We start from the raw sequence: 15,295 nt of genomic DNA, 5'->3' as shown, positions 1-15,295 counted from the left end.
ATTACTACATCTCCAATTTAGGAAATTTTAACTGAAACTTTTGTCCGAGCTTTTACTACATCTCCAATACAGAAATAATGAACGTAAACAAATATAACGGTCAAATATTGAGTGACAAGTAATTAATCTAATTGCCCGTTAGTATGAATTAATTACAATTGGTAATATTAATATCCGTCGCGAATACAGGTGTCTAGCGAACTGTCTTAGCCAGCACTAGCTTGCTTTTCGCCCGAATTCGGATTTACATGCATTCTTATGGGAATATCAAGAAAAATGCAACTTCTAAACCAATGGACCGAATTGGATGAGATTTTCACCAGCGGAAGACCACATCATCAAAGCACTGATTCCAAGATTTGAGCCTAATCAGAACAGAAATACGGGAGTTATGAATTATTAAAGATTCATTGCTGGATTGAATGGAAGACAGAACCCTACTGAGTTGGCCTCTCTGAACGTGTCGAATACAAAAGAGAAAGAGTTAGCCTAATCTCTGCGCGAGGGGCTGCTGCCAGGGGTTAAGGACCTGAGTGAGCATTGGCCAGGATAGGAGGACAACGGTCAAAGCACCAGAAACAATAAACAAGCACCTGATCATAGAGGGTACAGCGTCACTACGTTCAAATCTGGAATAAAAGGGATGATTTGGAACAGTTTGCCACAGTTTTGCCTAGAATCGCCACCGGAGTGTGAGCTAAGCGCGACCGAGCTGCGAGTTGCAAGCAGACTCGAGGTCTGGATTTGTTTTCCTCGAGTGAGTGTTTCAGAGCCATGGAGTAGAGCAGAATATAGAACCAGGGGGTCATCCTCCCCTTGCCGTCAACGCATCCGTGCACATACGTGTGGTTATGTGAGAATAACGCCAGACACGTCCACCTGTGTCAATCGTCCGAAACAACGTCCAAAGTAGTGAAAGTTAATAACATTTGATATCCATGTGAAACCGCGAATGGCTCATCGCGTATGTTCGTCTCATCGCCCAAGTCACGTATCTGTACTTACGAGTGACCGCGAAGAACTGACCTATTATTGCGCAAGTTGTCGTATGGAGTCGACAGTGCAAGAGAGAAGCCAGGATCCGAGGATGCCAGATGGAGCTGCCGACCGATCCACTTTCGCCAACCAGGATAACCGCGAAGTGCAACCCTGGAGTGCAGATGTCTTCCAAAACTGTAGGACCACTTTCACCCAACCCAGGTCAGAGGGAATGCAGCTAAGGTAAGATCCAACCATGTGCGTGTGTGAGAAAGATGACGACTATCTACCGCGAATCTGCGTGAATCAAATCATAACTTAACTTAAATCAGTGCTATGGCAACCCTAGACACCTGTTTTCCGGCGGAGTAATCAAATGTTAAAGATGAGAGTTTATGTTAACAGCAAACGATAGTTCATTAAATATATTTATACCTTCAGAAAAGATAGAAGGGGTTCGCACAAGGAACAATTATTCACTTTATGCTTAAAATCCTAAACGATAAATTGTAAAAGGCAATGTAGCCAAGACATAGCAAGAGTATGGTCAAAGTAGTAATTAATCTAACCTTTGTAATTGTCATATTGTCGCCATATGCCATGGAATGAGAGTATGAATGTGAGATCGAGTGAAAGAGGGCAAGATGTAATGTGTATTTATCTGTGCTTTAATATATATGTATATTCAGAAACACCGTAGTATTATGTAACGTCATTTCAGGTATTTAAAATCAAATCCTCCTAGGTTTGTTCTCGGTAACTCCGACCGTTAGGCACTTATCCTGACCGTATTATATTTCATGTAATGTTTAATTCGCCCAGCAGGTGAGGCGAGAGATTCTTCGTTGTTGCGTTGCTAAGCTCAGCTCAGTTGAGTTAGTTGAGTTAATTAGTTAATTTATTAAATTAGCAGCCCGTAACAAAATATGGCGCCCGAACATTCGACGAGTAGGCAAATAAATATGTAGGCATATAAAAAAGTCGCCCGAACATGCGACGAGTAGGCAAAATAAGTAGGCAAGTAAAAAGTACGCCGAATAATCGACGAGTATGTGAATAGACAAGTAGGGGTGTAAAAGGTAGGCCCGAATAATCGACGAATAGGCAAATAGAAGAGTAGGCAAATAGGAAGCAAATAGGAATTAGGCTCGTAGAACGATGTTACAGGCAGGCTAGTAAGGAACCTGGAGGTCACGAGTATTCTAATTAGTTGCTTATCTACTCAATGTGAATTTTTATGAAGTTTGATTGTAATGGTTAACAATCAGTTATGTCTATTACCCAAAGGGATGTAATACTTGTTGTTAAAGAGAGTCTTCAGCCTACGCATGTCTACGACAGGGTACCAGAATTTAGCGCTAAGGGGGAACTAAGATTTTTTTGTTGAAAATTAAATAATTGCAACCCGTAACTGAAAATCCTGATAAGAATCTATAAAGACGTTTTCATTTAAAGTATTAATGTGTAATTTGTACGGTGATTTTAAGTAACTGAATATGCAATCGATGTGTAGCTAGAACCATTTTTTGTGTTTTTTATGGTGTAATAGTGAAAATACTTTGTCGCGACTATAGCATTTTTCCATAGCAGAATTATTAGAGGATTTTATTATTTTATTAACAATGGGCGTTATTAACTTCGGACGATAAAGGACAAAAGGACACGCGTTATGACACACGGAAGCAGGTGAGGGGAAGCGATCCCCGGGATCTGAAACCAGAAACCAGGAAAAGAATTTTGATATCTTTTTCCTTCGGCGATAGCCAGCCACGAGAAGAAGAAGAAGAAGAAGAAGAAGAAGAGAGAGGCATGCAAAGGAGCACTCGACGCCGCCAGCGATTAGCCGACAATAGGATGGACCGCCCAGAGGTTGAGCATTCCACAGACGCAGGCGCTTCGTCAACCGATAACGTTGATAAGGATCTAGGGAAAGATCAGTCGGTAACGGGGTTGCCAGTTCCAGAGAAGATGGACGTGAAGGCCATGTTCTCTCAGCTAATCAGCTATATCCAAGCCAGAGATGAAGAAAGAGATCAGAAGAGGAGAGAGCAGGAAGAACGGAAGGAAGAAATGGAAGAAAGAAGAAGAAAAGAGTGGGAAGATAGATGGGACCGCCGTTTCCAAGCACTGCTATCCGAAAATGACCGAATGAAGGAGAAAGTACTTCAGTCGGAGAAGGATTGCGAAAGGAGACATGAAGAGACAAACATTAATGTAGTCACAATGGAGAAAGATCTGCGTGTAGAGTTACGTCAGGTTCAAGAAACAATTGGAACGCTGGACGCAAGAATGACCGAGAATCGGACGGGCCTAACCAGCCGATTGGAACGAATGGAAGCGGAGACACGTGAATTGAAGGGTTTCCAAATCACGCAACGGAGAAGAAACGAGGACGAAGAGATTCGCCGATTGGAGACAACGTCCAGGGATGCGAACCCAACTCCTTTGCTCGTCGCAGCAGACGTGACCAACCAGCTGACCTGTCAATCAGCACCAACTTCCTTGGATCGCCAAGCAGCGCGTGACGTCATCGGCCGGAGCGGGAGCTCGCCGAGCTTGAACGCTTTCGCCCAGCAGGAGACACGCAGTGTTTCCTACCCGGAGTCAAATACTCGCGGAATCTTCTCAAAAGTCGGCATAGATCATTTTCAAACGTACAACCCCGATCACGACGAGATTTTACCGTCAATCTTCATAGGGGACTTCAAGAGAGATTGTTTGTTGTACGGTGTCGATAGCCCAGACTGCCTGAGGCTAATGCGAAAATTACTCAAAGGGAGTGCAAGGATCTGGCTAGAGCAGCGGAATCCACAGTTCAATAGCTTTGAAGAATTTGAACGAGCATTTCTACAACAATTTCAAGGTCGCCAATTAGTAGAACGCCAAATCACTTTGCTTAGAAATCGCAGGTTTGATGAGAGCCAGAAAATCACCTATAAACAATTCTTTTGGCAGCGAGTGAGTGATTTCCACGCCCTGAAGCCCGGAATTGAGCCAGTTGAAATGTTAGCCGCAATACGCGCAATGTTTCCGCATTATGTGCAACGTCAGCTAACCGGAGACGCACTTACCAACCTGGACACGATGTCGATGATTCTTTGCGATTTGGACGCGCTGGAGCAAGAGAAACGAGCATCCTGGGAAAACAAGAATCACAGGAGAAAGTATGGAAATTTTGATGAAGAAAGGCAAGAGGGATGCCCGAAAGTAAAATTGGCAACAAACGATAGTCGGAGACAGAACTCTGGGAGGAACCATAGAGAAGCTTATCCCCAGCGAGGCCAGTACAGCAATCACCGCCCACAACAACAACACTTCCGAGATGATAGGGATGGAGAAAACGCGAGATGGCAACACTGCCGGGGTCAAAACAACCCGAGTCAAGTTGAGAGGAATCGTGCTGTGAATGCGGTTAGAACAGTCGTGTCCCCACAGACTGGTGCTAATTTACTCGACTGGAATAGACCGTCTACTAGCCGTGACTTGGACCCGCGCTCCCCAGATTACCAACCTAGACGAAGTGGACTGAGGCAAGAACAGCGATCTCTGGAGCAGATAACCGGTATTCAAGGCCCGACGGAAGACTAGAAGACTCCTTTGTCAGTCCGGCTCATGTCAAAGGAGACACTGAAGAAAATATCGCACTAGAGCCACACCGATTGTAAAGTAAACATTAGGAAAATTAGAGATTATTTTTTTTATATTAAAAGGCAAAAAATGTAGACGTTTCTCATAATTAATGCAAGAAGTATGCAAACATATGTGTGAGAGGGAACAAATTGCAACCCAAATATTTACTTATATCTTATTTAGCTTATTATTCAGTATTCACATTATTATGTATAAAACTACAGGGTGTATCCAAAGTTAGTATATATGTGGTAATATACGTTGAGATTTTGGTGTTAAAATGTACTTTATATTGTATTCTTGTATGCTTTATTATATTTGTTTATATTCTCATGATTATATCACAATTGCAGAAAGTATAACTTCATTCTAATGTTGAGTTAAAAGTTATACAGTCCAGGGTTCGAGTCCCTATTCAGACGCCTATGTGTGCGATCACTAACAAATATCATTAATATGTGGTATGAATTTTTTCCTGTCACTCGCAAGTTCGTTCTGAAAAAAATTCATAATTAAAAGGAGGGGAATGTTATAACGGTCAAATATTGAGTGACAAGTAATTAATCTAATTGCCCGTTAGTATGAATTAATTACAATTGGTAATATTAATATCCGTCGCGAATACAGGTGTCTAGCGAACTGTCTTAGCCAGCACTAGCTTGCTTTTCGCCCGAATTCGGATTTACATGCATTCTTATGGGAATATCAAGAAAAATGCAACTTCTAAACCAATGGACCGAATTGGATGAGATTTTCACCAGCGGAAGACCACATCATGAAAGCACTGATTCCAAGATTTGAGCCTAATCAGAACAGAAATACGGGAGTTATGAATTATTAAAGATTCATTGCTGGATTGAATGGAAGACAGAACCCTACTGAGTTGGCCTCTCTGAACGTGTCGAATACAAAAGAGAAAGAGTTAGCCTAATCTCTGCGCGAGGGGCTGCTGCCAGGGGTTAAGGACCTGAGTGAGCATTGGCCAGGATAGGAGGACAACGGTCAAAGCACCAGAAACAATAAACAAGCACCTGATCATAGAGGGTACAGCGTCACTACGTTCAAATCTGGAATAAAAGGGATGATTTGGAACAGTTTGCCACAGTTTTGCCTAGAATCGCCACCGGAGTGTGAGCTAAGCGCGACCGAGCTGCGAGTTGCAAGCAGACTCGAGGTCTGGATTTGTTTTCCTCGAGTGAGTGTTTCAGAGCCATGGAGTAGAGCAGAATATAGAACCAGGGGGTCATCCTCCCCTTGCCGTCAACGCATCCGTGCACATACGTGTGGTTATGTGAGAATAACGCCAGACACGTCCACCTGTGTCAATCGTCCGAAACAACGTCCAAAGTAGTGAAAGTTAATAACATTTGATATCCATGTGAAACCGCGAATGGCTCATCGCGTATGTTCGTCTCATCGCCCAAGTCACGTATCTGTACTTACGAGTGACCGCGAAGAACTGACCTATTATTGCGCAAGTTGTCGTATGGAGTCGACAGTGCAAGAGAGAAGCCAGGATCCGAGGATGCCAGATGGAGCTGCCGACCGATCCACTTTCGCCAACCAGGATAACCGCGAAGTGCAACCCTGGAGTGCAGATGTCTTCCAAAACTGTAGGACCACTTTCACCCAACCCAGGTCAGAGGGAATGCAGCTAAGGTAAGATCCAACCATGTGCGTGTGTGAGAAAGATGACGACTATCTACCGCGAATCTGCGTGAATCAAATCATAACTTAACTTAAATCAGTGCTATGGCAACCCTAGACACCTGTTTTCCGGCGGAGTAATCAAATGTTAAAGATGAGAGTTTATGTTAACAGCAAACGATAGTTCATTAAATATATTTATACCTTCAGAAAAGATAGAAGGGGTTCGCACAAGGAACAATTATTCACTTTATGCTTAAAATCCTAAACGATAAATTGTAAAAGGCAATGTAGCCAAGACATAGCAAGAGTATGGTCAAAGTAGTAATTAATCTAACCTTTGTAATTGTCATATTGTCGCCATATGCCATGGAATGAGAGTATGAATGTGAGATCGAGTGAAAGAGGGCAAGATGTAATGTGTATTTATCTGTGCTTTAATATATATGTATATTCAGAAACACCGTAGTATTATGTAACGTCATTTCAGGTATTTAAAATCAAATCCTCCTAGGTTTGTTCTCGGTAACTCCGACCGTTAGGCACTTATCCTGACCGTATTATATTTCATGTAATGTTTAATTCGCCCAGCAGGTGAGGCGAGAGATTCTTCGTTGTTGCGTTGCTAAGCTCAGCTCAGTTGAGTTAGTTGAGTTAATTAGTTAATTTATTAAATTAGCAGCCCGTAACACAAAGATCGATATGGTTCATCCGAACTGAAGTCTTGAAACCTCAAGAATGAATCGGAATACGATGACATTGATATATTCGGATGCTGTCTCTAAAACTTTTGGCTAATCCACAATTTGAAGATCAATAAGCAATGGCCGCGGTGGCTCAGTGTCAACCTCCGCGGCGAAGTGGTTAGCAGAACGCGCTACAACGCCAGGGGTTCCGGGTTCGAGTCCCGGGTAAGGCATGGGTGTTTGTGATTGTCTGTCCTGAAAAGTCCTGAAATAGAAATGTGAATGAAATGATATGAGTGTATGAAGTGTGATGGGGAAAGCTTCCGCTTAGGGGCTTTCCTTTTATATATATATAAAAAAAAAAAGTCGGTAACGCGTCTGACTACCATGCTCAAGGTCCCGGGTTCGATCCCCGGCCGGTTCAAATCCGGGAACTTTTCTAACGATGGAAGCGGCCCCGGCGCCCACCCAGCGTCGAATAACATGGGTACCTGGGGGAAACCCTGGGGGGTAAAGGCGGTCAGGGGCGTGATGCTGATCACATCACCCTCACTCATGACCGGATCAAGAAAGTGTGGGGCGTTACCCCCACACCCCATATACGCCTTCATGGCGTGGTGCTAAGCACAGGGGAACACTTTTCTTCACTTTATAAGCAATGTAAGAACATTTAATAAAACTTGGATCTGAAATCAGGTATACAAGAGATCACGAAACGTTTGTTACATTCAAGGTCCGTCAGAATATCCATAGATTCAGAAATATGTTTTTGTACAATTGGTCAATCTACTAGGAGTTGGCCAGACATTTTTCGCTTCAAGAAGAGTTGCTAAGCAGCTGGTCTTGCCAGAGTCGGTAACATCCTGACGAATTAGTCCTCGAAAGACGCGAATAATACTACGAACATGTTCTATATTTTCAAATTTAATTTCAGCTATTTTATACTTCCAAATTCATTTGCTGTCCACAATGATTCCAAGGGCCTCCCCCATGGCGCAGTGGTAGCGTCATTGCCTTGTAATCAAGGGGTCCCGGGTTCGATGCCCGGTGGAGGCACAAGTGGTTCGGATCCCACTTTAAACTGTAGGTCCAGTCCCGATTAGCCTTACTGTGCATAAAGTGGACTTAAAACACCAACTCAAACCAAACCAAACAACGATTCCAGGCAGGTCCGTACCCATGGGAGGCCATCCCCTTCTCGAACCCTGAAATATGCAAATGTTAACCTATAAAAAAACTACGAGAAGAACATCGTTGATTTTTCAAGTTTGTAAAAATATCAATTTTGTCTTTGCATAAATGAATGTGTTTCTTGTGTAGAAGTCTCCCGTCTGCAGTATTGGTGTGTTTTAGTTTTGTAACCATTGATGCAAGGCTACCAGACGTCCGATTCACCGATTTAGTCAGGACAGTGTGTTACTTTTAATCCCTGTCCTTACATTTTTGAACTGCAGTCGTGATGCGAAAATGTCTTTATTATTTTTTTGTTAACTCACATGTAGACATGTTCTTTATTGCAATGATAATTGCTAATACGCACCATTTAATTAATAAATATATTATTATCTAAACATAGAATTATAATGACTTTTCAATGGCGCTCGCATAAGAAAATTGGAGGATAATTGAAAACATATACTGGTGTATATATACACAGGGTGTTACTAAAGTTCGTTTCCAACGCTTAGGAGGTGATTCTACAACTGAAAATAAACACAAAAGTCCATGTGACGAAATGACGAAAACGGCACCCATTCGGAGTTATTGAAGTGGGAAAGGTGTGAAAATTATGAAATTATGTTTACAAGGAAATGTGGCACAACGGCCAACCATATGACCGCGGCGAAGGGCGTCCCACAAAGAAATGCGGCATGCTCTATTCAAAAAAGCACATGGCAGATGTGTAAAGTTTATGCGCAAGGGATTCCCCAAAGGAAGCGAATGGGTCTGTTGAAGTCATGGGGATAGGGAAGGGTTTAGCGAGATGTGTTATGCACGGAAAGTGATATGTGGAGACTAACAACTAAGAAGAAAGCGAATATCCGTAGCGGACATCACCATTACGTAGAAAAACAAAGATGGCGGTGGTGCTGCGCTAGGTTGCATATGTGTCGACATATTCACTGTGTGCAGAGTGGAGGTGCCGAGGGAACCACATCACAGACGATGTTCAAACTGTCTGCCATTAACTTCCACGCAGAGATGACAACGCCGAATCAACGCTTGTCTAGTGCGAGCAAACAACCCCGCGGTGTCTGCTATCGTCGGTGCGGCGACATTAATGCGTGCAACGAGATCCTCGGCTGACACGACAGGTGTTTCGTATACGAGGCGTTTCATCTCTTCCCACAGAAAGAAGTCCAGATAGCATTTCGGCATTTCGTCACATGAACTTTTGTGTTTATTTTCAGTTGTAGAATCACCTCCTAAGCGTTGGAAACGAACTTTAGTAACACCCTGTATATATATATATATATATATATATATATATATATATATATATATATATATATATAAATTTCGGATCTGGCCCCTCCCTCAAATAATCCTGGGTACGGGACTGATTACAGGTCATAGTAAGCTAATACCATCGCAACCTTCGATTTCGCCATCTAAGCTCCCGGGTTCGAATCCTTAGCTGGGCATGGGTATTCTTTGTTAGTGTTACATAATCATTTCTCCTTATCACGATCAATCAAAAGTGGCAGAAAAGCGATCTAAAATCGTAATCGTAATTGTAACAAAATATGCAAAGTCGCTTCAAACTTAACTTATCGGAAACATGTTAATAATAATACCTTCTGCGACCTTGTGCAGTTTGTCGGTTGCCAATTCTTTCTATTTATCTGACCGGAAAATGTAGGCGTTCAATCACGCAGATATTTCAGTGAACGAAAACATGAAGTGCTGTAATCACGATGTAACATGGGGTATATGAATAAAGTTCTGCGCTTGAAAATGTTTCCACAAGAAGAAGAAGAAAAAAAACATAAACATTTAGACTGGATCAGGTTTTATCACTAGCACTACCAGGAAATTGATTATACAAGAACTACCAAAGGGGTCATTTTGACCCCTTGTGTTTTAAAGGTATTTTAAGTTGTGATTGAGCGTTCCTTTGGTAACCAAGACTTGATGTGACTGGATACAATAATGAATATGCATTAAAAACGATACTAGCTTCAACCAGGTATCAAACTCTGGTCTCCCACACCCAAGGCGGTTAAACAATATGTGTATAAATATAAAGTTGAAATATTTTTAAAGATAAGCTCAGGAATATTTATTATACCAATATAAGTTATGAGCAAATAAACGAGTACAAGGTTAGGTTAAGTTAGGTTAGAGTGTCAAGAGTAAATTTAAGTTCTGATAATAGTAATAGTATAATGTTGAGCCATATAGGTATATATTTCAATGCGTATCAGAACAACACAACCATCTTTGTTCCTAAAATAAAGTTTTTCAATAAAAATAAAAATCATAAAGACATTCTTGTACTTCACTCTTTTCATCTTTTCCTAGATATGGAAAACTATTTACAATATATTTGTTGTTCACTTCAACAAACATCCAAAATTTGACGCCATATTTGTCCGGCTTGCTACCCATGAATTGAATAAACGGACAGCGAGATTTCATAGGAATGAGCTGCTCATCAATAGTGCAATAAGTATCGGGATTGTAGGACCTTTGGGAATTTTCAATGAACTGATACCAAATATGAAAAAATAAGCAAAACCTGTCAGTTTTACGTCTTTCGCTTCTCGTAGATTTGAGATCAAATCTTATAAATCTCATTATTTCTTCAAACCTATTTCTGGGAATGACATTCCGAAAGAAGCTGCAGCCCAAGTTTTCAGACCAGAGACACTTTACACTTACGCCATTCATCACCATTGCTCCACGGAAATACAACAAGGCAATAAATGCATCAAGCTCATCTAGAGAAATCGACCAGTTAGGATCATCTAAAACTCGACAGGCCTCAGCTTCTGTACACTTTTTTTATATTTCGCAGCATGGTATCAGTTACAATCAGTCTGAATGCACTTGCACAAGTATCATCCACATTACGCGTAGCGTGTGATGTGGGTCCTGGTTTATGTTTTTGTAATCTTCCGCATGTCTTGTTGTTTACATCCAATACAGTCCACACAGTCTGATCCGGAGCCACTTCACTACCACTAATTTGAGTAGAATTCCATTGGTCAGATTCCTCACTTGAATCACAATCAGTATATTCGACATCTACATCAGAACTACTGGAGACATCTTATTTTGTCAAGGTCTGTAACATCTTGGTTTTCAGACCAGCTGTCACTGCCTTCATCACCAGAAACACTATCGTCAATATCCTGCAACTGTGCTAGAATCTCTGTCCCTGTAAGTCATTTACTCCCTGCAGACTCCATAATTTACAACACTAAAACACATTGCTTCAAAACAACCACAATGGCTGTTCACAATTGTTTCAGGGGCATCTATGATACACTTTCATCAAAAGGTATCTACAAGTGTTTTTTATCCAGGGTTAAAAAATAGGCAAGTGTCAAAATGACCCCCCTGGTAGTTCTAGGTAAATCATCATTTTTAAAGAAACTAAAAATAATTTAAATCTGATATTTAGGGTGTAATCACAATTATTAGAGAGAAAAAAAGTGAGGCCACCTGTTGAGCATATTTTAATTAATGTTCAAATTAAACAATGATGAATGATGCTGAGGGGTCAAAATGACCCCTTTGGTAGTTCGTGTGTTAAACAACAATTTGACATTGGTCACTTTTAAAGGTGTACATCGCACATAAACTTTGAACATCTGTGATATAGAGACACGAAGCAAAATAACTTGAAGCGTTATGATTCTTTTTCATATTTCCTTGCAGATTATCAAGTGCTGGTGATTGTCTCCAAGAGCGCTTTGCACTGAAGTCTTCCAACGGAGATAGAGGATGAAGACCAAACACATGTCGTGGGCTAGGAAGGCTTTTTTGCCCTTATTACTACTTGCCGTCGCTCTACAGTCCCAGGGATCGTTGGTCGAGGAGGCGGAACCTCTGCACAGATTGAAGAGATCAATCAACGGTGGAACTGAGGACCCGAAGAAGGACATTCGTTTGCCAGGAAACCTGACTCCCTCGCACTACAACCTCTACATTAGACCCACACCGGAAGAAGACGCTTTCTCTGGAGAGGTGGTAATCACGGTCAAGTGTTTGTCTGCCTCCAACAACATCACTCTTCATGCAGTGGATCTGGAGATTCCAGCGGAGAATGTCCAGGTGATGAATGGGGAGACTCCAGTCGCAGTTTCCAACGTGGAGTTCCAGACTGAAGAACAATTCTTCGTCGTTAGTCTTGACGGAGATTTGGAGGAAGGGATGGACTACCAGATCAGCATCAAGTTCAGCGGGAAAATATCAACATCTCGAGGATTATACAGAAAGGATTATGTGGATAATGAGGGTGGGGATATGAAGTAAGTACTTCACAACTTTTCTTGTGTTTCATCTTTCATCAGTCCATCAATATAATCATCTCCTCCTTTCTCCATCATCCCTGTTTATCAGTACCACAATATCTCAAAAAAAGATGAGACGACTGGCAGAATTTGTGTGTTGCACAACTGGGTGTAGAACAATGTTTTAGTCTTGACATTCAATTTCTTTAGAAGAAAGAGTTAGGGAAGGTATTTGCAATACACTAAAAAAATGGCAACAATATTGAGGAATAACACTGGTCTGTATTCTGTAGGAGGGAGGGTCGAGAAGGTTTTGTAATCCAATGAAAATAATCCTTTACAGATTCACTGAAATTGATACTCCATCTTCCCTTAGCATATTGTTCAAATCATGCATATATCCGTATCTTGAATACTGCTCTCCAGTCTGGGCCATGGCTTCCAATACTAATCTTTCTCTCATGGATTCCGTCCTCAGCTTCTTTACCGCCATTGTTCGCCATAGAATTCCTTCTCTACTGCATATTCAGAAACATGACATCCTGACAACTTTGAAGATTCAGTTACTGCAGACCCGACAAGACCTGACCGACATGAACATTTTCTACAAAATATTCGATGGGAAATTAAGATCCGAATTTCTACTTGCAGAATTCAATTTCAGAGTGCCCTCTCTATCGGCCCGAAACGCTCGACTGTTTCAAACCCTACCACTAGGCTTTCTCTTCCACAGGCTACCCCAGGTCTATAATAAACTACCCTCAAATATTGACGTTTTTTCCCCGGAAAGGACTTTCCGACCGTCACTTACCAATTCATCTGTAGATCTTTTGTTTATATCGTTTGTTTATATCTTGTCATGTTTATGTTTAACTTTATTGTTTTTTTTACCTAAAACTATCTTGACTTATTTTTGTTTATCTAGTACAGTTTCAGTGTAAAAGGGCTATTAAAAATCCTGTATCTGGAATTTAGAACAAACAAATAAATAAATAAATAATTTACAGGGATGGAAATCGTCTATTTCCTTTAAAATGGAGAACCTATGCATCTGAATGCATCTGGAATATAAACGGCAACAGTATTAAGCGATGACAATGCTCTTATTTCTTTTAGGAGGGAGGGCTGAGGAAGATCTTTGTAATCCAATGGAAATGAAAACTAATAATTTACAGGAATAGAAATCGTCTGTTTACTATAACATGAGGATATTTGTAATGTAAACAACAGTCACAATTTAACTGTCGTAGTACCTGTACTACTGTTCATTATACATAGAATTAGGTTCTTATATGGTCACAATATATATTCAGTATAATAATAATAATTATTATTATTATTCAGTTTCTGAGTTAAATTTCTCAATTCATTGTTATTTTTTAAAATACTTTACTTACTTGAAAGATGTGCCAATTGACAGAAAATTACTAAACTTTATGCAATAATGTAAGCAGTGTTTTAATTACGATTCAAAGTTTAATTATGGATACATTTATTCTAATTGCAAGTTCTGTGTTATAATGGTTTGTTGACTTTCTTCACAGAATATTACTTCTTTCCAACTTCAAGCCAACATTCGCAAGGACAGTCTTCCCCTGCTTCGATGAGCCCCAGCTGAAAGCCGAGTTTGAAATTTCCATTGGAAGGAATTCCACGGTCACCGCCCTCTCCAACACACCTCTCGCCTCTTCCGAAGCCCTGTAAGTTGATTTTTTGAAAATTTTCTCCCTATCATGTACAGTGGAGTCGCAGTACTAACCGGTGTGCAATCACGCACAAGAGCAAAATCCTGTTTCCCTGCTGTCGGCTCTTGCAAAGGCGGTGGGCCTAATTGGTTGTTTGACCGCGAGTTGGTAAAATCGGTAACACAGGGTCACTGCCATAAAGGCGGCCACCGCGCCGGTTCCTAGCCCGGCGGAACTGTAAGTCCACAAGAGATTTAATTTGTGTTTTCTACCGACAACAAGGCCTGTAGGAAGGAATATGTTGTGATGGTCCTAAGAAAATTGGTATATACGGCCAAGAATGCATTGATCTTGCCGAGGATAGAGAAAGACTGAATGTTTCTGTTTCTGCCTCAATAAATCTTTGTTTATGAACGGTCAAGAGTAATATGTATATCATAAGTTCGGTTATTATGAATTACTATTTATAAATTTTGATATACATTTTAAAAATATTACACCAAAAGTTGCACATTTTTATAATTTGGCTCACTTTTCATGAAGAAAATGAAGATATATAGTAGGTCTGAAGCAGTGGCGTACGCAAGGGGGGGTTACGGGGTTTAAACCCCCCTTTAGCTTGTGAAATATTATGAAAAATGCTGTGGAAAAAAATAAATAGCAAATTTTTCACAGTCAAAGACCTGGGACAATAATATTACTATTACTGTTACTACTTCTACTACTATTACTACTACTACTACTACTAATAATAATAATAATTTGAATTATTATTTCCATGCAGCATGGAGAAAAGCACAGCATTCCAAACACACGCGTCTTTCAGAGTGATACCTTGAAAATAAACACGAGTTTATGAGGTTAGGTTAGGGTGACTATGATTTAAAAGAGAAAAAAATTGTTGTTTTGTATCTCAGTTGCAACAATGTTCAATACACTGCCGTATGCAGGATTTTTTTTCGGGAGGGGCTGGAATAGTAAATGTGGATATCACATGGCTTCGTTTTGGAGGGCAGGATGCATAATAAAATATTTCGTATTTTTGGAGCTTTTCAGTCTATTAAAATTGTATTCAAAGACATAAATGGTAATCGGGATTTACTTTAAAAGAGGTTTCGCATTTACACATTTTGATTTTTTAAAGTTCGTAACGGATTTTTATTTGAAAATTCTGATTTTCTCAAAATTTCGGTAGGGGCTGGAACAC

General features: G+C 40.7%; 1 protein-coding gene across 5 annotated transcripts in view; it reads left to right on the top strand.

The window, feature by feature from the left end:
* LOC145986703 (aminopeptidase N-like) overlaps nucleotides 1-15,295 on the top strand; it is an 81,901-nt gene that overhangs the window by 493 nt on the left and 66,113 nt on the right. For all 5 annotated transcript variants that reach the window (XM_083121016.1, XM_083121020.1, XM_083121018.1 and 2 more), the window contains exons 2-3: nucleotides 11,829-12,421; nucleotides 13,948-14,103. In XM_083121016.1, the coding sequence (XP_082977142.1) occupies nucleotides 11,895-12,421; nucleotides 13,948-14,103 (683 nt within the window). In that variant the 5' untranslated portion in view covers nucleotides 11,829-11,894. The remainder of the gene's footprint in view (nucleotides 1-11,828; nucleotides 12,422-13,947; nucleotides 14,104-15,295) is intronic.

This window comes from Lepisma saccharinum, chromosome 4 (assembly GCF_977018435.1).
Source record: "Lepisma saccharinum chromosome 4, izLepSacc3.1, whole genome shotgun sequence".
In the NCBI taxonomy this organism is placed as follows: Eukaryota; Metazoa; Arthropoda; class Insecta; order Zygentoma; family Lepismatidae; genus Lepisma; species Lepisma saccharinum.
The sequence above is the reverse complement of the archived record's forward strand: the minus strand, read 5'-3'. Positions and strand labels throughout refer to the sequence as shown.